General features: G+C 36.4%; 1 protein-coding gene across 1 annotated transcript in view; it reads left to right on the top strand.

Moving 5' to 3' along the window:
• Positions 1 to 12,658, top strand: part of LOC306868564 (nuclear pore complex protein Nup160-like) — a 62,019-nt gene extending 49,361 nt beyond the window's left edge. Inside the window, exons 26-35 of the mRNA XM_079414811.1 lie at positions 1,611 to 1,716; positions 1,910 to 2,070; positions 2,571 to 2,631; positions 4,126 to 4,236; positions 5,538 to 5,661; positions 5,755 to 5,856; positions 5,934 to 6,075; positions 8,705 to 8,830; positions 9,894 to 9,989; positions 12,284 to 12,658. Of these exons, the coding sequence (XP_079270937.1) occupies positions 1,611 to 1,716; positions 1,910 to 2,070; positions 2,571 to 2,631; positions 4,126 to 4,236; positions 5,538 to 5,661; positions 5,755 to 5,856; positions 5,934 to 6,075; positions 8,705 to 8,830; positions 9,894 to 9,989; positions 12,284 to 12,367 (1,113 nt within the window). The 3' untranslated portion in view covers positions 12,368 to 12,658. The remainder of the gene's footprint in view (positions 1 to 1,610; positions 1,717 to 1,909; positions 2,071 to 2,570; positions 2,632 to 4,125; positions 4,237 to 5,537; positions 5,662 to 5,754; positions 5,857 to 5,933; positions 6,076 to 8,704; positions 8,831 to 9,893; positions 9,990 to 12,283) is intronic.
• The last annotated feature ends 10,597 nt before the right edge of the window (positions 12,659 to 23,255 follow it).

Here is a 23,255-nt window from a genome sequence, read left to right as displayed (position 1 = left end):
TAGGGACCAATTCTGACTATTAACTCGTTGGTTATTATCATGCGTATTAAGCACAAATTCTGCATGACCACATTATATTCTACATCCCTAATCCTACCCAATACATAAACTTAACAACTACCTTACTAACTATTAATATGCAACAAATTAGAAGTTTATTGAGGTTTGTTAATGGCGAGAATTTGACCGTAATTGGAGAGTGTGACCAAAGTCTCTGCTGTTGAACATACAAATAACCGCAAATGATGTCACGGTTTCATTTTTTAATCTTTATTCTTGAAATGATTATTAAACTTGCTTCTCCTGCATCCTGTTCTTCTGCTATCCAGAATTGCAGAGCGTAAATTTTTCACTTTTTAATTTTCTTTAATAATATTATATACACTCTACTCGTTATATTCCCTTGGAATTAAATTGTCACCACTGTGAGGTGATTTCTAAAAGTGACAAATTTCAACACTGATTATGTAAATTAATAATTATTAGCTTCCCCTGGCTACCACTGCTTAAAAGTGGCACTTTTAACATGCCATTCTTACAGTTTCTACAAAATGTATAGCCAGCTACATAACCTTACCTTTATGACTCGTTTAAAGGGATAAAGAACTACTGGGAATGTTCAAATCATGTCGGAGAGATTGTATTTATGAGCTGAATGCACGTGAACGCCACCGCAAACTCGTTATTACAAGTGGGAAACTCAAAATATTCTTTAATGGCGAGAATTTGACCGTAATTGGAGAGTGTGACCAAAGTCTGCTGTTGACCTCTGTTAATGTGAACATACAAATAACCACAAATTATGTCACGGTTTCATTTTTTAATCTTTATTCTTGAAATGATTATTAAACTTGCTTCTCCTGCATCCTGTTCTTCTGCTATCCAGAATTGCAGAGCGTACATTTGTCACTTTTTAATTTTCTTTAATAATATTATATACACTCTAATCGTTATATTCCCTTGGAATTAAATTGTCACCACTGTGAGGTGATTTCTAAAAGTGACAAATTTCAACACTGATTATGTAAAATAATAATTATTAGCTTCCCCTGGCTACCACTGCTTAAAAGTGGCACTTTTAACATGCCATTCTTACAGTTTCTACAAAATGTATAGCCAGCTACAAAACCTTACCTTTATGACTCGTTTAAAGGGATAAAGAACTACTGGGAATGTTCAAATCATGTCGGAGAGATTGTATTTATGAGCTGAATGCACGTGAACGCCACCGCAAACTCGTTATTACAAGTGGGAAACTCAAAATATTCTTTAAGCCCAGAGTTTCCGAATTGGGGGCGTGTCAGTGAAAAAAAACCGTGTCGGATGCAATGGACGCAGCCAAAGAATGTTCTACTCTGTGATGTAATAGTGTGGATAAGCACCGCCCTCCACAGAAAATGATCAACACCTGCTTCTACATCGCTGCCTGTTTAGCCCCGCCCAACAATTCTACATCGCTGCCTGATTAGCCCCGACCGCCGATTCTGAAAAGAGATACAGCGTCAAAAATGGCTAGAACTTCACTCTCCGTAGGCCATTCTTATTGTTTAGCCGTGGCGTCAATTCTTGTATTTTTAGCAATCCGTTGTGTTGTGCTTTGTGTTCTTCAGGTGGTCAGCATTATTGAGTCTCGCGCGAGAGCTGTGGACCTCATGACTCACAACTACTATGAGCTCCTGTATGCTTTTCATATCAATCGTCACAACTATAGGAAAGGTAAAACTGATGGGTCAGCGTTACAGTTTTTGGAGGAAAGGATTAATTATTGAATTTAAAAAATCAAAAATAAAACTGTCTTGCAGTTTTATAGTTATTATTGATTTATTGTTCAAATGAGCAATTAAAGTAATTGTTATATTCAGGCAGGATTTGGCCATTAAGCCAACAGTTATATGTTTGTGTGTTTAAGCCGGCACAGTGATGTTTGAGTACGGTATGCGTCTGGGTCGTGAGGTGCGAACTCTGCGCGGTCTCCAGAAGCAGGTCAACTGTTATCTAGCTGCCCTCAACTGCCTGCGTCTCGTTCATCCGGACTATGCCTGGATTGTGCAGCCCTCGTCTGGAGCAGCGGTAAGCATCTGAAACATCTTTAATTCCTTATATGGAGTGCTCAGTCAGAGAATAGCTCAGTAAGAATGTGTATACACAAGTTTTAGTGAGTCTCACACAAAGATGTAGTCGATACAAAAATATCAAAAGAAAGCCAAGTGGCATCTGTTAAACAAAAAATGCTAGAGCTTTTCTCAGAACTAGTATTAAATGGCGTCCTGTTAGATTAACCACAATTGTTGTTTCAAGAGTCCAAGACTTATATACACAATGCAGAAGGCATGTGTCTGTAAAGTAAGGATGTTTTCCAAAATGATGCTGTGAATAGATTTTATCAGTTAACTTCTTAAACCTACAGTAAATCTAATCAGTACGTTGTATGAGTTTGGTGCACAAGTTTTGTGAAGCATCTAAAGATTTTTGCACAGTACTCTGTGTATATTTCTGTAACACAATGTTGTTACATATATTAATGTATTTTAATATATATCATATCATGACTTGACTTGACTGTTGAGCAGTATGAGCGACCAGGCACATCACCGAAAAGGAACTATGATGGAGAATTTGCTGCAAATCCAGGTAATTACTCCCAAAAACACTCTAAAAATGTGTGGACTATACTCTGTTTTCCCCACTTTAATACTTAAATATGATCTATTTGTGTATGCTAGTAGTTATATTGGTCATTCAGAATTCAGTATTTTTATTGACAGGTGAAGAACCTGAACACTCAATTGTCCATTAAACATTTTACGACATGTAAACTTATCATTAATTAAAATGTTCAAAATGATAGTTAGCCTAGTTAATGCCTTAGTCTTGATACAAACAATAATTGAAGATGATTAAAATTGAATATAGGATGTAGCATATAGGATGATCATTGTAGTATAAATCTGGTTCTTGTAATCAGTCAGTCTGAAAGACAATGAAATTATCATTTTGACCAGTTTAATGAATGAATGATGCATGTTAATGAATCATGAACTGAATCAGCCAGCACAAATGCTGAATGAATATATCATTTCTTATCAAAATATTGTATGTATGCTGTTCAAAAGTTTGGGGATCTGTAGGATTTTTTATGTTTTTAAAGAAGTCTCTTCTGCTCATCAAGGCTGCATTAATCACAAATACAGAACAAACGGCAATATTGTGAAATAGAGTAACAATTAAAAATAATAATAATCTTTAAAATATAATTTATTCCTGTGATCAAAGCTGAATTTTCAGCATCATTACTCCAGTCTTCAGTTGTCACATGATCCTTCAGAAATCATCCGATTATGCTGATTTTATTATCAGTGTTGGACACAGTTGTGATGCTTAATATTTTTTTGGAACCTGTAATGCTTTTTTCAGGATGCTTTGATAAATAAAAAGTTAAAAAGAGCAGCATTTATTTGAAATATATAATTTTTTCTAACAATATAACTCTTTACTATCAATTTTTGTCACTTCAACTCATCCTTGCTGAATAGAAATATTCATTTCTTTCAAGATGGAAAGAAAAATGTACTGACCCCAGACTTTTGAACAGTAGTGTATATTGATACAAAGGATTTCTGTTTTGAATAAATGCTGTTTTTCGTAACTTTTTATTAATCAGAGAGTCCTGAAAAAATATCACGGGTTATAAAACAAAATATTAAGCAGCACAACTGTTTCCAACATTGATTAATAATAATAATAATAATTAGCATTTTAGAATGATTTCTGAAGGATCATGCTACGACTGAAGACTGGAGTTATAATGCAGCTTGGATCACAGGAATAAATTATACTTCAAAGTAAAATATAAAACTTATTTTAAATTGTAATAAAATGTCATAATATTACTGGGGTTTTTTCTGTATTTTTGATCAAACAAATGCAGCCTTAAGCACAAGAATCTTTAAAAACATTAAAAACCTTACTGATCCTAAATTTTTGAACAGCAGTGTAGATTTTTAAAACTATTGGCCTATTAATCTGATAATCAGTGCATTTTTGATATAGTTATATCAGCAAAATCTAGTGTTGTGGTGTTTTTAAATGCTGCACGTTTCAAATTTGTTTGTCATGTGGTCACAGTAGGTCAACAGATCGACATTCTTGAGCTGAAAGACTTGGAGAAGGAGTATGTTCTTGCTCGGAGTCGTCTGACATTGGCTCAGCAGGACCCCCCCTCAGCCGCCATCGCAGGTAATGACATGAAGGATACATGCTTGCTTTTAGAAGACACTTTTGTCCAATTTTAAATGATATTGTCAGTATCACTGGTATGACAATCTTATATTCTGCATTATGTACAGTTGAATTTTTCTAATGCACTTGTTTTACAGTTTAGCTTTCTTGAGCTATGAACAATCTTAAAACTACATCCAGGCTTCTGGTGATTATGGGATAATGCAAAAAATGTACCTTACACTTCAGAAACTGAACGTCATATTTTTGTGTATTGATTTACAGGGTGAAACAGGTTAACGTGAACATTTAGCCTGAATAGTGTGAACTATTGCCTGAGCTTTAACTCTTAAACCGCCAGAGGTCGCTGTATACCTAAAACTGTCAGCAGGTAGAATTTACCCATGCACATGACTACTGTTTTGATATAGCTAAAAAAGCGTATTACGTCACTGTATTATGCCACTATCTACACAAATTAATGTCTAGAGTCATAAAATGATTATTTTTAGTCATCAACTATTTATTTGTCCTGTTTTAAGTTCACGGCTATTTTAAGCAGGCTACACTAATCACTTCTTGTAACGGTGAATATAAATTCACCTGCTATGACAACGAGAATTAGAAGAAAATAAATACATATTTGGGTGGTGTTATATTATAATACAATGTTTTAAGATAAACCATATTATTTAAATTACTACAATACTCCAAATATACTATAATGAGCAATAATAATTCACCACACTGCACTGCATAGGATGCATGATGCAACGACAAATTCAATTGCAGAGTTTCACCTAATTATTCATTTTTTTTAGTTATCGCTTTTCGGTTATAATTTGAGTAAGAGAACACCACCAATAAACTTGAAGTAATCACAAAAATTGTTTTATTCATTACATCATAGATAAATTTTTTTTTTCAGGAAATCGGCAGACTAGAATTAATAGCAACACAGTAGCAAACGATAAATAATTGCAAAACAAAAATGTATAAATAATCCATTTTTAACAGTTATGAGTAAACAGTCACATTTTGTGACTGTTTACAGTAAGCCAAAGCGTTGCTCAATGACAGCACAACAATAAAGGTGTGACATGGGTAAATTTGACCCAATGGTGCTTATAGGTATAAATGCCCCGTTTTTTATTTTTTAACAACAGGGGATTTGTAAATAACACTATTTTAGTAAAAGTCAATAATTAGGAGACTTGGATATTTTGTTGAAAATCTGTTATGTACAGTTGAAAAACTTTACCCCGTGTTGCTTCTAGTGTTAAAAGGTTAACTTGATCCTGGTGTTATTTCTCTGACAGGAGGTGCATCTTCACAAGAGATGGTGGCTCTGCTGGTGCAAACAGGACTTTTCGACACAGCCTTGACACTATGTCAGACCTTTAACTTGTCCCTCACACCTGTCTTTGAAGGACTGACCTTCAAGTAAGTTGATCGCTCCTGTGTCTGGCTAGTCAAAATCAGCTGGTTGTTTTTTGTTCTGACTTCTGCACGGCATATATTTCTGTGTGTGTGTAGGTGTATAAAACTGCAGTATAAAGGCGATCAGGACCAGACGGAGGTGTGGAACTGGCTTGCAGCTAATCAGTTGCCAACTATTATTACTACTAAAGATTCCAGGTCTGTTAAGATACTAAAATACTCATTACAATGAACTCTGCTCTGTGTCTTCCTAAACTGAATTTCTCTCCACACAGCGCAACAGATGAAGCTTGGCGGCTGTTAGCTCATTATTTGGAGAAATATCCCTCACAGAACGCTCAATATCATCGCTGTGTCATCAACAAGCTGCTGTCACATGGGGTGCCAGTGCCTGATTGGCTGCTCAATTCCTTCAAGGTGGATGTTTTTAGTTTTTTTTTAGTCAGCATTACATCTAATAGGCTGGGGTCATGAATTCAAAAATTGTTTTCCTTAAACCTTAATAAAAAGTGGAATAAATGTGTTTTTGGACAAGCAAGTTTTATTGAAATGAAGCTGGCAAACAACTTTTGTACTTCATGTTCTTTATTTCTTAGTAGAGATAATTACATCAGACTGACTGCACAAAGATCAGTGCCCACTACTTCATCACCACCTCTTTGACCCGCACACTGTTGCGTTAGTGAAGTGATGTAGGACCCTATGATTTCCGCGGTGTGGAAAACGCGGACAATCAATTTATAAAAACGGAAGGTTATAAATTGATTCAGTTTATACTCAGTTTAACCTGGAATCTCACAGAGTTTGTCAAAGTTTGGATGAATTATTCAAAAGTAGGTCATTATTAAAACAAATTGCGATATAATATCTGTAAATATTAAGCTGCAAAAAGACTTTTTAAATATAAATCCTGCATGTCCCTGTGTGAATCAAGGACGCAGATGCACAATTTCGTTTACTACACACACTGAAGCGCGTGTGACACTCGTGCCGATTTCAGCTTCTGTCGTGTCTCTAAATGAGGACATAAATACATGAACATCTCCAGAGCTGCTCTGAGAGTCAGTTCCTGGGCATTTTACCCTTTGATTTGAGTAAAAATAGCGTCTCATATTCACACAGAAATTTACCCGTCCAAATAAAAGTTCTGTTTAACTTGAAAACATTGTGTCAGAAATGTATTACTTTTTATTTAGTAGAATATACATAATACTGTTAAAAAGTTGTTAAAACCTTATGTTTAAGGAATAATCGCACAGCATTTCATGTTTTAATTTTAATTGTAGCTAAATCTCTATTCTTTGCCAAAAAATTAAATTTTTAATTTATTCATTAAAAGATAATTAATTTAATGTTTAATGCCTTCATTTGATAACCAGAAAAAATTAAATGCACGACACAGAAAAAAAATTTCAGAAGGCTACTGAAAGAATAAATAAAATTTGTTTTTATGCATTCAAATAACCAGACATGCTGAAACACAGAATTTTTTAACAATAAATGTGAGAAATAATAAAACATTTCATGGGGCCCTAAATTTAGTTAAACTTATAATAAATTGATGTTAAATTGTGAAAGTTTCATGATTTTAATTCATGACATGCTTTTTGATTAATACAATTTAATTTAACCATTAAAAAAGGAGTCTAAAAAAAATTCAAACAGAAAGAAAAAGGAATCCAGAAAAGTTTAGCATATTGACCCGAATATAAGGCAATGTTTTTTTTTCTTGGAAATACATCTGAAAAAATGTGGTCGTCTTATATTCTGGGTCTATATTTTGACATGTAAAATACACCTGCAACAATAGGTGGCACCAAATACGCGTAAAATGAGTGTGCCGTGAAATTCATAAACGTAATGTAATGAAAAACGTAATGTGTGTTGTAAAGATCGCGAGTGAAAACAAAAGAAAAGATTACAGCGGCATGAGTCGTGACTGTCATGTTAGCCTGATGGACCAAACTTCCTCTGTAAGTGATTTTAAAACGTAACGCAGATCTGAATGCAATAAGATTTAACTTCTACTGTAAATAAAATTTTGGTAGGCTACTATGAGATGGATAGCCTAATTGTTAATATAATTCAGATGGGCTACCTGTTATTTTTATGGTTTATCAAAAATTGTATATTTTTAAATGTGATTGTTGGTACAATGTAACAGTATTTACCATACTTTCAAAAAAAATTAAAATAGGAAAAAATATGCAATATGAAATTAATTTAAGAAAAAATTTTGTTTTTTGTCTCAGTAAAACAAGATTTTGTTTTCAAAAAGCCTTTTTCCGGAAATCTGGAAACAGGGGGGTCGTCTTATATTCGGGTCAATACAGTAAATGGAAAAAGCAGAATTTGGGGTGGGGGGTAGAATTTGTGAAAAAATCAAATGGCTTTCATAGGGCCCTAGTGATGTAAGTCAAAAAGGATGCTTGACCCTGTAAACAATGTTTATATCAGAACTAAAATCAGGGTTGGACTGGCTTTTCGTTTCTCTCCTCAATGTGCTTTGATGTAAAAAGCGTACTAACATGTTGTGCAGCTCAGCAAACATAAAATCAAAAGGAAATGCTATTCATGACCCCTTAAATTGATTTTGTTCGGTTAGTTTAATTATGATGACCAAGAGCCTTGTATAAAGTTGTGAACTGTTTTGTAGTTTACGACCAGTACAACTGTATATACAACAACATCAATGCTTTTACTATCTTTTATTTTATATTTGGTAATTTTCTATAAAATTATCCAGATCATTATCCCTTTGTTGTAAAATGATCACAGCAATTCAGTGTCCTATAAAATTTACTTGGAACAGATTTGCTGCTGTTGTGCTTCTCAAAATTTGAATATAAGGCAGACATGTTCTTAATAGATTTAGAAATATTCACTAATAAAAATTGCTTATTTGCTTGCTTACATGGTAAAAAATTTAAATAAAAGCAAAGCTTACTTTGCTTTCTTTTCCTTTTGTACATTTATAGACATGATTTCTACACTGTGTGTTTTCAGTTTCTATAACACTTAAAGGATGATTTTGTTTCTCTTTCAGGAAATTGATGCTGCATCACTGTTGCGACTCTATCTGAACTATGATCAGCTGGAGTCCGCAGCTGAGCTCGTGCTGGAGTATGTGGATGCTTTGCTCGGAAAGGGACATCAGTATTTTGGTATAGAGGTGTGTAGTTCTGACTACTATTACAACTTGAATAAGTATTTGATTTTTCTCACAACATTCCAAAATTAATGAAAACTTTATGGTCTGTAGTAGATATGAAGGATGTTATTTGCTAAGATTGCAAATAATGAATATACAGTTGCTATTAAAATTTTACAAAGTGCATTTGCAGTTTGTGGGTATATAAATTTACTTTACGACTCGATTTGTAGCAGTGAATGATGAGGTATCATACCGATCACAAGTGCAGTATGGAGTACCACAAGGCTCAGTACTAGGACTGTTGCTTTTCACTCTTTAAATGTTACCCATGGGAGAAATCATCAGGAAACATGGTGTTAGCTTTCACTGTAATGCTGAATGATACTCAGCTCAACGTAGTATTTCTGAAGAAACATACCAATTTGCAAAACTAATGAAATGCAAAAAACGTTTGAGGTTTTCATTTTATTGCAGAGGTTTTTGGTCCATGTAAAAACCTAGAACAGTGACTAACACTTGATGGCTGCTCTGTCAAGTCTTCGTCATCAGTTAGGAACCTAGGTGTGCTATTTGAAAGCAATCCATTTTCCGCTGATTGTCTTTAAAGCAGTGAATGGTGCGTTTTTATGGACATTTAAACTGTGGACAAGCAGGGTTGTTGTTTGTTTGTTTGTCACTATATTTGTTATCATAGCCTTAGTCTTTAATAACACATTTAGTTTGGTACTGTTCACAACTGTGTGCCTATTTACTATGAAATATACAAATTACATATGCATTTATGTTTAATTGTCATTAAGCAGGGTTTCACAATCCAGTCCTATAGAGCCTCATATTTCAGGCATCTCATTAACCTTTCAAATGCAGGAATAGATTTATAAAAGCCCTGCATTAAAAAAAAAAAAAACAGTAAAAACTTCTGAAATGCAATCCTCAGTGTGTTTATGTTTGCTTGATATAGACATCTAATCTTACTGGATTATTACACTCTTTGCAAAGGAATGTTTGCAAACTTGTCAAACATCTCATGTGCTTAAGATTTTTGTGCAGTGTATTTATTATTCTTTTGATTTCCTGACAGCGGCCGCTCTCTGCTACAGCATCCCTGGTATGGCTGCCATATACATCGATCGATCAGCTCTTAAGAAACCTCAGTGAAAGTCAGATCAATGAAAAGGTGAACCATTTTTCACTTACATTTGCCATGATTCCTGAGTTCTTTATTTCAGGATTATTGCATAATCGTTGCACTGCAAATGACGAATGTGGTAATTTTTCACCCATTTTATCAAATACAGGTCCTTTTCAAAAAATTAGCATATTGTGATAAAGTTCATTATTTTCTGTAATGTGCTGATAAACATTAGACTTTCATATATTTTAGATTCATTACAACACAACTGAAGTAGTTCAAGCCTTTTATTGTTTTAATATTGATGATTTTGCCATACAGCTCATGAAAACCCAAAATTCCTATCTCAAAAAATTAGCATATTTCATCCGACCAATAAAAGAAAAGTGTTTTTAATACAAAAAAAAAAGTCAACCTTCAAATAATTATGTTCAGTTATGCACTCAATACTTGGTCGGGAATCCTTTTGCAGAAATGACTGCTTCAATGCGGCGTGGCATGGAGGCAATCAGCCTGTGGCACTGCTGAGGTGTTATGGAGGCCCAGGATGCTTCGATAGCGGCCTTAAGCTCATCCAGAGTGTTGGGTCTTGCATCTCTCAACTTTCTCTTCACAATATCCCACAGATTCTCTATGGGGTTCAGGTCAGGAGAGTTGGCAGGCCAATTGAGCACAGTAATACCATGGTCAGTAAACCATTTACCAGTGGTTTTGGCACTGTGAGCAGGTGCCAGGTCGTGTTGAAAAATGAAATCTTCATCTCCATAAAGCTTTTCAGCAGATGGAAGCATGAAGTGCTCCAAAATCTCCTGATAGCTAGATGCATTGACCCTGCCCTTGATAAAACACAGTGGACCAACACCAGCATCACTGACTGTGGGTACTTGACACTGGACTTCAGGCATTTTGGCATTTCCCTCTCCCCAGTCTTCCTCCAGACTCTGGCACCTTGATTTCCGAATGACATGCAAAATGTGCTTTCATCCGAAAAAAGTACTTTGGACCACTGAGCAACAGTCCAGTGCTGCTTCTCTGTAGCCCAGGTCAGGCGCTTCTGCCGCTGTTTCTGGTTCAAAAGTGGCTTGACCTGGGGAATGCGGCACCTGTAGCCCATTTCCTGCACACGCCTGTACACGGAGGCTCTGGATGTTTCTACTCCAGACTCAGTCCACTGCTTCCGCAGGTCCCCCAAGGTCTGGAATCGGTCCTTCTCCACAATCTTCCTCAGGGTCCGGTCACCTCTTCTCGCTGTGCTGCGTTTTCTGCCCCACTTTTTCCTTCCCACAGACTTCCCACTGAGGTGCCTTGATACAGCACTCTGGGAACAGCCTATTCGTTCAGAAATTTCTTTCTGTGTCTTACCCTCTTGCTTGAGGGTGTCAATGATGGCCTTCTGGACAGCAGTCAGGTCGGCAGTCTTACCCATGATTGCGGTTTTGAGTAATGAACCAGGCTGGGAGTTTTTAAAAGCCTCAGGAATCTTTTGCAGGTGTTTAGAGTTAATTAGTTGATTCAGATGATTAGGTTAATAGCTCGTTTAGAGAACCTTTTCATGATATGCTAATTTTTTGAGATAGGAATTTAGGGTTTTCATGAGCTGTATGCCAACATCATCAATATTAAAACAATAAAAGGCTTGAACTACTTCAGTTGTGTTGTAATGAATCTAAAATATATGAAAGTCTAATGTTTATCAGTACATTACAGAAAATAATGAACTTTATCACAATATGCTAATTTTTTGAAAAGGACCTGTATTAGCTGTTCACTCATCCATGTACAGGACTGTTATATAGGGAGATCGTCTGGATTACATTTTAAGAGTTTTATTTAATAAAACTCTTAAAATGAGATTTAGAGTGCATTTAACATGCACTCTAAATCTGTGGAGAACCTGGAGCTAAACTACTTCAGCATGAGTTTGAAGCCTGGACTCTGTTTGTCTAGAGAATCTATAATGGTGCAGCTGGCTCAAAAGTTAAAAAAAAAAGGCTCCTCTAGGTTTGTTGTAATTTAAATGAACTGAATTATGAGCTACGCTTAATCTAATTTATAGAGCAGATTGGAGCTCTGAATGATTTTGTGACAAAAATGACCAGACTTTTAAAAAAAACATGTTGGGAAAGGCACTGAAAAACATTCAAGGCAATCAGGGTTTAAACTACAGCACTAAAACAATCAGGACTTCTAGTTTTGAAAATGCAATAAATGGGCACAGCCCAACAGATTTATGTGGATTTCAATAGCTTCTATGTGATTCTACACAATAAAGACATTCCAAGTAGGATGACATTTTGCATGTATGATTTTGTGACGTTCTCTGGCTTCTCTGTCTACAGATGTACAAGAACCTGAAAGATAAACTAGCGGAGTATCACCGACTGGTGGATCAGAGTAGCAGAAACAGACTCATGGCCCGTTAACAGCCAGTCAAAACTGCACTACGGACATGTACTTAGGATGAATAATGTTGAAATATTATTGTTTGTTGGCGTGTAGTTGCACGGAGCTGTTTGATGCCCCATGCTGAAAATGTATGGAATACGTATCTACATCTGCATCCATGATTTGATAATTAGTTCAGCCTCTTAAATAGAAAAATGTGTATTTTTATATAGACACTGTGTAAAACATCTTAAATTTTGTATGTTGTACTCTTCACTTAACTGGTGTAATTTAAATAAGGAATGCAATAAAACAGTTTTGTTTAACTGATGTGTTGCAGACCTCCTAACTTCCTTTTCAGTCCAAAAATAACCTATTTTAAAACCAAGCTGCAAAATCAGATCATTTTCTATTTGGCCAATTTGTAAAATCACAGGTGAACAAACTGGTGAAAAACTATGCTTCTGAAAAGCAGATCCAGGGATTCAGCAGGTGTTAAAAACCTTCATTTGCCCTTTCACAAATTAAGGCCTAAAAAGGTCTTACAGTACATTGAAGCAGAAGGATTTGAACTCAAAATCATGACATTAAATGTTGCATGAACTGCAAAAAAAAAAAAAGAATACTTTATTCACCCCCCCCCCCCCCCCCCCCCCCCCAATTACAATTATCTAAATGTCCTTAAGTCCAGATGCAAATTGAACATAAAAGTTAGCCCAGAATATTTTCTGAGGTGAGCACAAGAACAAAGGTCCTTCAGTTGGGTATGAAAACTGACAAATAATTAGCAGATATTTGTTTGTTGCAATCATAAACTCACTTTGGTCTCATGTAAATTAATTTGAAGAAACTTTAGACAGTCTATGCTTCTCCCAGAAAGAAATACTTGAATCATTTGCTGATATAATTGCTACAAACAGGTGTGTGTATATTTGGGAGGGGGACTTAAGTTTTGTACTAGATCATGATTTGGATATGACCAGTCTCAAGAGAAATAGAAAACACTAACGAAATTATTCAGTAATATTTTAATATACAATTAATCTCCGCACACCTGACGGCAATCGATAGGTGCATAGGAGAAAAAGACTATAAAGGAAAAACAAAAATCTTGCATACTACCAAACTTTGCAAAAAGTATCAAAAACGTTTTTGATACTTTTTGCAAAGTTTGGTAGTTTGTGGGATTTTTGTTTTTCAATACATTTTAATATAAAACATGGAGAGAAACCCATCTCAAGAAAAGACATTTCAGCCATTTCTCAGGCACACACACTGTATATTTTATTTTTATTTTTTTTAACACGAAAGGAAAACATATAGGATAAAGGATTGCCAAATTGGAGTCGTGGATATTTCTGACCATAGTGCCGGTTATCTGAATGTTAAATGAATGAGAGAAACACTTATGTTAAATAAAATTATATTTAGGATATTAAATAATTAGTCTGTAGTTGAACAAATTAAAACTAAAATAAAAAAAATAGAAGATATGGATGAGAATGACGATGGATCAAAAGAGATGGAAACAAGGCAGTTTGCTTATTTCAGACCTAAGGCAGCTGGAATATGAATATAAAAGGTGGATGGAGTGACATTACAACTAAAAAAAGTGCAAAGGAAAGTAAACAAATTTCTAAATGAAGAAAAAGAGAAAGCAAAACTACTATGAGATGAGCCCAAGGGTCAACTGAGTTATTGGCAAGATGGCTGCGTAATATTTTTCACTCTCTTTATCTTCAGCAGAAAAGAGAAGTGAATGACTCGGACTCTCTCGCGAGAAGTGAATCACATTTATTCTGTTTCATCTGCTGTTGCTACTGATGCCACACTTTCATGTGTATGCGCTTCATAGTTATTCATGAATTCAGGATCAAAGCCTGAGATGACAGAGAAAACTGATGATCAGAATCATGGTGCCAACAAGGCCTGAGTGTTTTTAATACAAAGAAACAAAAACATGCAGCCTTAGCTGATTTTAGAACAATTAAAGTATCATGCTGGATATAAACTGAATATTTAAAAAACTCAAATACTCATGTTTTATGAGTGAACTTAATACGCAGTTGACTGGAAAGCAAAATCTGTCATATTTTGAAAAAAAAGGTGGTCTAAATTATGCATACATTATGCTGTAAAAATGTAATTCAAAGTATAAAGTACTTGAGCATTTGTCAACACCTTTTAGATTTTAGTGACACAATAAGAAACCAATTTAGTAACCAAAATATTTACTATTCCTATGGGACCTTAGAAGAAGGTATTGGCAATTCAGTTACCCAGGGAAAAAGGAGTGGGGAGGGTCCTTCGAATCAACAAGAATATTTTTATTCTGCCCAGCTTTGTCCACTTCCTTGCTGGTGTAATATTCAGTATACAGTTAAATAGAAAGATACAAAGACACATAATGAAATTCTCCAACCCCGAACACTTATAGGCGAGAAAAACACACCTGGACAAACTAGAATTTACCCTAGAATTGTGGTTTTCGATTGGTAAACAACTAAAACTGGGGAAGGATCTTAGACTTCTGTTCTGAAATGGATTGCATTTCATAGAGAGCTTAAACTGGCCCTCAATGACACTACATTTAAACAGCGCTATGTGTGGTTACTCACAGTCGAAACGATTTAAAAAAGACATTTGGTCTTGGGAAACAGAATTTGTCTCAATATCTACAACTCAGGGATTTTTATATATGATGATACATCAAGATGGCACTGTGCATGGCCATTGTGCTTGGCTCTCCAGTTGTTCTAGTGTTTTTGTTAGTTTTTCCTGTTTTTTGTGTATCTAACACGATCAGTTTGACCAGGGAAGAACTGCTGAACATTCGGCAGAACACTCCACAAAATCTCCAACCGGTTTTCGATTATTCGGATGTTTTGCTGAACATAGTCGTCGGCGGAGCTGCAGTGCTCTTTAGATGCTTTAGGAAACAGGTCTGTGGATGATGCAGTCAACATGGGACTGCATTACACACTGCAACACCTGGACAGACCAGGGACTTATGTGAAGATCCTGTTTGTGGATTTCAGCTCAGTCTTTAACACTATCATTCCAGACCTCCTCCTGCCCAGACTAACTCCGTTCTCCGTCCCCACCTCTGTCTGTCAGTGGATCAACAGCTTCCTGACAGACAGGCAGCAGCTAGTGAGGCTGGGAAAATTCTCATCCAGCACCCGCACCATCAGCACTGGAGCTCCTCAGGGCTGTGTTCTCTCCCCACTGCTCTTCTCCCTCTACACCAACGACTGCACCGTCTGAAGACCCCTCTGTCAAACAGACAGGAGGTTAAGGAGCTGGCTGTCTGGTGATGTCTTAACAACCTGGAGCTCAACACGCTCAAAACTGTGGAGATGATAGTGGACTTCAGGAGAAACCCCCCTGCTCTCCCCCCACTCACCATCATGAACAGCACTGTGACTGCAGTGGAGTCATTCAGATTTCTGGGCACCACAATTTCTCAGGACCTGAAGTGGGACATTCACATTGGCTCTATTGTGCAAAAGGCCCAGCAGAGGTTGTACTTCCTTCGCCAGCTGATGAAGTTCAACCTGCCACAGGAGCTGCTGAAACAGTTTTACTCTGCCATCATTGAATCCATCCTCTGCACTTCAATAATTGTCTGGTTCAGCTCAGCTACCAAATCTGACCTCAGAAGACTACGGAGGGTAGTCCGGACTGCTGAGCAAATCATTGGTACAACCCTCCACACTCTCCAAGAACTGTACTTATCCAGAGTGAGCAAAAGGGCTGGTAAAGTCACTCTGGACCCCTCACATCCAGCACACAACCTCTTTGAACTGTTGCCGTCTGGTCGACGCTACAGAGGTCTGAGCACCAGAACGACCAGACATAGGAACAGTTTCTTCCCTCAGGCAATCCATCTCATGAACACTTGAACTCTTAATAAACATGAAACACACAACACTATCATACTTATTTTAACACACATACTTATTACATTTCAAATTTGCACTTAACATACCTGTACATACTAAATTGTCCATTTTTGTATATTTGTACATTATTTAATTTTTTTTTTTTTATTATCTGTGTCCCACCCTGTTGCTGTCATTCTGTCACACTGTGGAGCCACTGTCACTAAAACAAATTCCTCGTATGTGCAAACATACCTGGCAATAAAGCTGATCCATCAACTAATTAATATTTTGTTGGGTGTATATAAAACCTCCAGTATCTTCTCTGTACTCTCTTCTCACAGCAACATACTTTCTGTATACTGTTTATAAATTTGGTCTATTACATGTTTTCTTGTCTACTTTGAGCATAAATCAGTCATTTGTAGAGTGATATGTAGAGCGGTCTCATCCAGGTTCAGCTCTGTACGGCCGCTTCTGCACACACACATACAACCCGAATTCCGGAAATGTTGGGCCATTTTTTTAATTTTTATAAAATGAAAACAAAGATTTTCAAATCACATGAGCCAATATTTTATTGACAATAGAACAGATAACATAACAAATGTTTAAACTGAGAAATTTTACATTTGTATCCACTAAATAAACTAATTTTAAATTTGATGCCTGCTACAGGTCTGAAATTTTGAAAAGATTCAGCTGGGAGAACATCTAGCAACTAATTAAGTTAATTGACATCAGGTCTGTAACAAAAAAGGGATGTCTTAGATAGGCATAGTCTCTTAGAAGTAAAGATAGGCAGAGGCTCTCCAATCTGTGAAAGAGTGCGTAAAAAGATTGTGGAATACTTTAAAAACAACGTTCCTCAACATCAATTTGCAAATCTCATCATCTACAGTGCATAATATCATCAAAAGATTCTGAGAAACTGGAGAAATCTGTGCGTAAGGGACAAGGCTGAAGACCTTTGTTGAATGCCCGTGGTCTTCTGGCCCTCAGACGACACGGCATCACTCATCGGCATGATTCTGTCATTGACATTACTAAATGGGCCCAGGAATACTTCCAGAAACCACATTGTGTTGGTAAACACAATCTGCCATGCCATATGTGAACACGGTCCAGAAGCGCCGTCGTCTCCTGTGGGCCAAGGCTCATTTAAAATGGACTGTTTCAAAGTGAAAAAGTGTTCTATGGTCAGACGAGTCCAAATTTGACATTCTTGTTGGAAATCATGGACGCCGTGTCCTTCGTGCTAAAGAGGAGGGAGACCTTCCATTGTGTCATCAGCGTTCAGTTCAAAAGTCAGCATCTCTGATGGTATGGGGGTGCATAAGTGCATACGGTATGGGCAGCTTGCATGTTTTGGAAGGCACAATGAATGCTGAAAGGTATATAAAGGTTTTAGAGCAAAATATGCTCCCCTCCAGATGACGTGTATTTCAGCAGGACACTGCAAAACCACATACTGCAGCTATTACAACAGCATGGCTTCGTAGTAGAAGAGTCTGGGTGCTGAATTGGCCTAGCTGCAGTCCAGCTCTTTGACCCATAGAGAACGATTTGGTGCCTCATTAAATTAAAAATACGTCAAAGAAGACCACAAATTCTTTAGCAGCTGGAAACATAACAGGCAAGAATGGGACCAAATTCCAACACCAAAACTCCAGAAACTCATAACCTCGATGCCCAGACGTCTTCAAAATGTTTTGAAACGAAGGGGAGATGCTACAACATTGGTAAACATGCCCCCATTCCAAGTATTTTGAGACCTGAAGCAGGCATGAAATTTTAAATTAGCTAATTTAGAGGATAAAATTGTTTTAACATTTTTAACATCTATGTTCTATTGTGAATAAAATATTGGTTCATGTGATTTGAGAGTCTTTTAGTTTTCATTTTATTCAACAAAAAAAAATGTCCCAACATTTCCAGAATTCAGGTTGCGACTCTGCTACGCTCTCCGGCTTACAAAATTCACCTAGTAGTACGGTTAGTTTTAGGCTGGAGAGCGTAGCAGAGTTACAACTAACTTTAACTTTAACTACAGTTAAAATTAAAAGACTCTCAAATTACATGAACCAATACTTCATCTAGTGATGGCCAGATGAAGCCTCTTGAAGCTTTCAGCTTTTCAGCCAAGTGGTTCACAAAAGGGTTAATTTCTGGAGGCTTCATTTGCTCACAATACCACCTGGTGGCCAAGGAGTGTAAAACAAGCAGATGTATTACAGACAGAGGTGGATAATCCAGGGATCAGAAAGTAAAAGTCCTGCCTAAGGTTTATTCCACCCATGAACTCAGCAGATGATTTCACCAGAGGAGGAACAAAGTCATTTCTTTCATGTCATAAGCAAGTCTCAAGTCAAACCCCAAGTCCTCAAAGAGTTAAAGTTAATGAGATAATTGACTAATTAAATGATGATTGAGCATTAGTCAAGTCACCTTTATTTATATAGCGCTTTTAACAATACAGATTGTGTCAAAGCACTTAACACTATCAAATTGAAGGATAGAGTGTCAGTAATGTATAATGGTAAGATTAAACACTCAATTTTCAGTTAAAGGCATTTCATTATTGAATTCAGAGATGTCATTGTCTAGCTCAGTTTAGTTTAAATAGTATCTGTGCAATCAAATCGACAATAATCACCAACAAGTGTCCCCAACAAGCCGACAGCGGCAAGGAACCAAAACTCCCTCTGTGACAGAATGGAGAAAAAACATTTGGAGAAACCAGGCTCAGTCGGGGGGGCAGTTCTCCAGTTCTGGCCAGACAAAACCCGTAGTTCAATTCCAACCGCAGCCATGTCAGATTGTGTAAAGGGCTTATCTGATTCCCGTGGTCTTGTCCCGATTGGGCATTTGAATTTATAATTTTATAATTTATAAGTTTTTCATGTATATGATTTATTAATTTGTTATAATTCTAATGTATAGTTTAATGAATTTATTGTTTCTCGGCCTGTTTTTATAATATATATTTGTTTGTTTATTATCCTTTAAATTTATAGTTTAATTCATTTAATATATTTCTGTTGTATATATTTAAAATTTTAATTAAAACATAATATACAAATATGGAAAAAATTTATATACATTTTTAAATAATATAGTATAATAATAAAAAAATGATACGGTCTAAATCCTGACTGGAATTCCTCACAGATACCATTTTTCTCTAAGAAGGAATATAATTGTGAGGATGCTACCTTTTCTAGTATCTTTGACAGAAAAGGAAAATTTGAGATCGGTATGTAATTATCTACATCTTTGGGGTCAAGTTGTGGTTTTTTAATGAGAGGCTTAATAACAGCCATTTTGAAGGTTTTGGGGACATATCCTAATGACAATGATGAATTAATAATAGCCAAGAGAGGATGTATGACTTCTGGAAGCAGCTCTTTTAGTATTTTAGATGGAATAGGGTCTAACATACATGTTGTTGGTTTAGATGATTTAACAAGTTTATACTATTCTTCCTCTCCTAGAGAATGAGTGGAATTGTTCCTTGGGGGATCTATAGTGCACTGATGCGATACTGTAGCTGACAGCTGCATGGTTACAATTTTATCTCTGATAGTATCGATCTTGGAAGTAAGGTAGTTCATAAAGTCATTACTGCTGTGCTCTTGGGAAATGCCAACACCTGTTGATGCTTTATTTTTTGTTAATTTAGTCACTGTATTGAATAAATACCAGGGGTTATGTTTGTTTTCTTCTAGAAGAGACGAAAAGTAATTAGATCTAGCAGTTTTTAATGCTTTTCTGTAGGATAGGGTACTTTCCCACCAAGCTATACGAAATACCTCTAGTTTTGTTTTCCTCCAGCTGCGCTCCATTTTCCAGGGTGCTCTCTTTAGGGTGCGAGTGTGCTCATTATACCACGGAGTCAGACTGTTTTCTTTGATCTTCCTTAAGCGTAAAGGAGCAACTGTATATAAAGTGCTAGAAAAGAGAGAGTCCATAGTTTCTGTTATGTAACACTTTATAAGCTCAAAAGGGAATTGTATATAAATAATTTAATTATGATTAATTACAATTATTTATATCGGCTGACAGTAATAACTGTAGCAGAATTAAATTGCCATCAACTGCCATCAACCGTCCAGCGAACATTCAGTGTAAGTTCGTATCAAATCTAAGAAAGGATATTTCCTTGGCCACAGGAAATACTTTCCTATTAATGCATTAGAGCATGTAGCGAGGGTCAAAATCGTAAAGAGACATTTAATTTGCAAGGCAGAACCAGAAACTCATGTAATTTGTGCACACAACTTTTATTAACTAAACACTAACGCAAACTAGTCTAACAAACATACATACGTACAATCACTCATACATAGGGAAAGGGCAAATGAGAGTTGATGGATGAAACCATCAGGAAAACCAGAGAATGCAGTTATGGAAAAAGTAATTTAACCACCTGAGTAAAACCATCAGCGCAGTTTATAACGGGGTCTATAACTTGTACTAATAACCTCGGTTTTGTTTAGTTAAATGTACAATACTTGCAATGCATTTGGTCATGACGAGTGTCCGGAATGCAGTCTCAGATGAAAGTCTTAATGGTTTCAAGGTTTTGGATTCCTGATCACGTTCTTCCGGGTTGAAGAGTGATGAATTCCAAAGATGTTCTGAGGTAGAAATGTTCTTTCCAGGTAGAGAGTGGAAAAGAGCTAAGAAAGAGATCTGCTGAGGTCCTTTGTTGAATGGAAAGTCAAGGCCGAAAAAGTTCTAGCTCACATCCTCTTAGGATCTAACAAAACCGCAGACTGCCAGGGTGTCACTTACGTGAGAGCTTTATCTGCTATAGAGGTCACACCTGGGAGTCAAAGGGCCTATGGTGACTTGAACTTTTGGAGGGACAGTTTACGACTCTTTGTCTCCATGCATGGTAATTTGCATATGAACCGGATTGGATGTTGATATACAAACTATTAAAGATTCTTAGAACAATTTTATGTTGCATAGGTATCGACATATTTATTTATTTAGTCATTTAGCAGACGCTTTTATCCAAAGCGACTTACAAATGAGGACATAAGAAGCAATCAAAACCAACAAAAGAGCAACAACGTGCAAGCGCTATTACAAGTCTTGGTTAGCCTAACGCAGTACAGATAATTATTATTATGATTATTAATTTTTTATTTATTTTTTAATAAAAAGACAGATAAAATAAAAGTAGAATAGAGAGTGCTAGAGTTAGAGGGTCAAGTAAAGATGGAACAGATGAGTTTTTAGCCGTTTCTTGAAGATGGGTAAGGATTCAGCTACTTGGATTGAGTTGGACAGGTCATACCACCAGATGGGAACAGTTAATGAAAAAGTCTGTGAAAGTGTTTTTGTGTGTCTTTGGGATGGTACAATAATGCGTCGTTCACTTGAAGAACGCAAGCTTCTAGAGGGCATATAAGTCTGAAGTAATGAATTTAGGTAAAGGGGTGCAGAGCCAGTGGTGGTTCTGTAGGCAAACATTAATGCCTTGAATTTAATGCGAGCAGCTATTGGTAGCCAGTGCAAATTGATGAACAGAGGCGTGACGTGCGTTCTTTTCGGCTCATTAAAGATTAATCTTGCAGTGGCATTTTGGATTAATTGTAGAGGTTTAATAGAATTGGCTGGAAGACCTGCCAAGAGAGTAAGTAAGTAAGTAAGTAAGTAAAGTTTATTTATATAGCACATTTATCTCAGCAGAGCTGACCAAAGTGCTGAACAAAGTCAAAGATAAACATAAAATAAAACAGATGATACAGTAAAACAATACAACATAGATAAATCAAATTAAAATGCCTGGGAATAAAGATATGTTTTCAACTTCATTTTAAAAGTTGTAATAGAAGGTGCAAGGTGAATGTCCAGTGGCAGTTGATTCCAAAGACGAGGGGCAGCAATCGAAAAAGCTCTATCACCCTTTGTTTTTAAACGTGAACGCGGGACAACTAAAAGAGCCCTGACAGAAGATCTTAGAGATCTGGAGGATGAATGTAGAGTAAGATGATCTGTGAGATAAGATGGGGCTTGACCATTAAGTGCTTTAAAAACAAACAATAAAATTTTAAACTGAATTCTAAAATTAACAGGAAGCCAGTGAAGAGAGGCTAAAATTGGTGTAACGTGATCAGTTTTTTTAGTCCTAGTCAACAGCCTTGCAGCAGCATTCTGTACCATCTGTAAACGTGCGATAGATGACTGAGGAAGACCCAAATATAATGAATTGCAATAATCGAGACGGGAGGTAATAAAAGCATGAATGACTTTCTCCAGCTCATTAAAAGACAGAAATGATTTCAATCTTGAAATAATCCTTAAATGATCAAAACTGTTCTTGATAACTGTATTAATTTGCTTAGTTAAGCAAAGCTCAGAGTCCAGAATGACACCAAGATTCCTGACCTGGGAAGAGACTGAGGAGAAATGCTTGCCAAGCTCCTGTATTAAACCACTTCTTAACTTAGGGGGGCCAAAGATTACTTCTGTTTTGTCTTCATTAAGTCGAAGAAAATTATTAGACAACTATTTCTTAATGTCCCCAAGACAGGCCAATAAAGGTTCAATAGTATCGCCAGCTTTCAGTGGTATGTACAACTGGGTATCATCAGCATATAAATGAAATGAAACATTATGTCTCCTAATAACATCTCCCAATGGTCGCATATATAAATTAAAAAGAAGTGGCCCCAAAATGGATCCTTGAGGGACCCCACAGACAATAGGAGCAACAGATGAAGAGAACTTACCTAACTCAACAGAAAAAGACCTGTCTCTAATATACGAATTAAACCACTGCAAAGCAATACCCCCAATACCAAACAAACGCTCTAACCGGCAAAGGAGAATATTATGATCAACTGTATCGAAGGCAGCTGTAAGATCGAGAAGCAGCAGTACTGTATTTTTACCACTATCAACTGCAAGTAAGATGTCATTGAACACTTTAAGCAAAGCTGACTCAGTACTATGCTGTGCAGAGAAACCAGATTGAAGAGGTTCTGTTAATTTAGCTTCATTCAAAAAGGAAATCAATTGTGAATAT

Source organism: Barbus barbus, assembly GCF_936440315.1.
Source record: "Barbus barbus genome assembly, chromosome: 50".
Lineage (NCBI taxonomy): Eukaryota > Metazoa > Chordata > Actinopteri > Cypriniformes > Cyprinidae > Barbus > Barbus barbus.
Note: the sequence above shows the minus strand (reverse complement) of the source record. Positions and strands in the feature narration are given on the sequence as shown.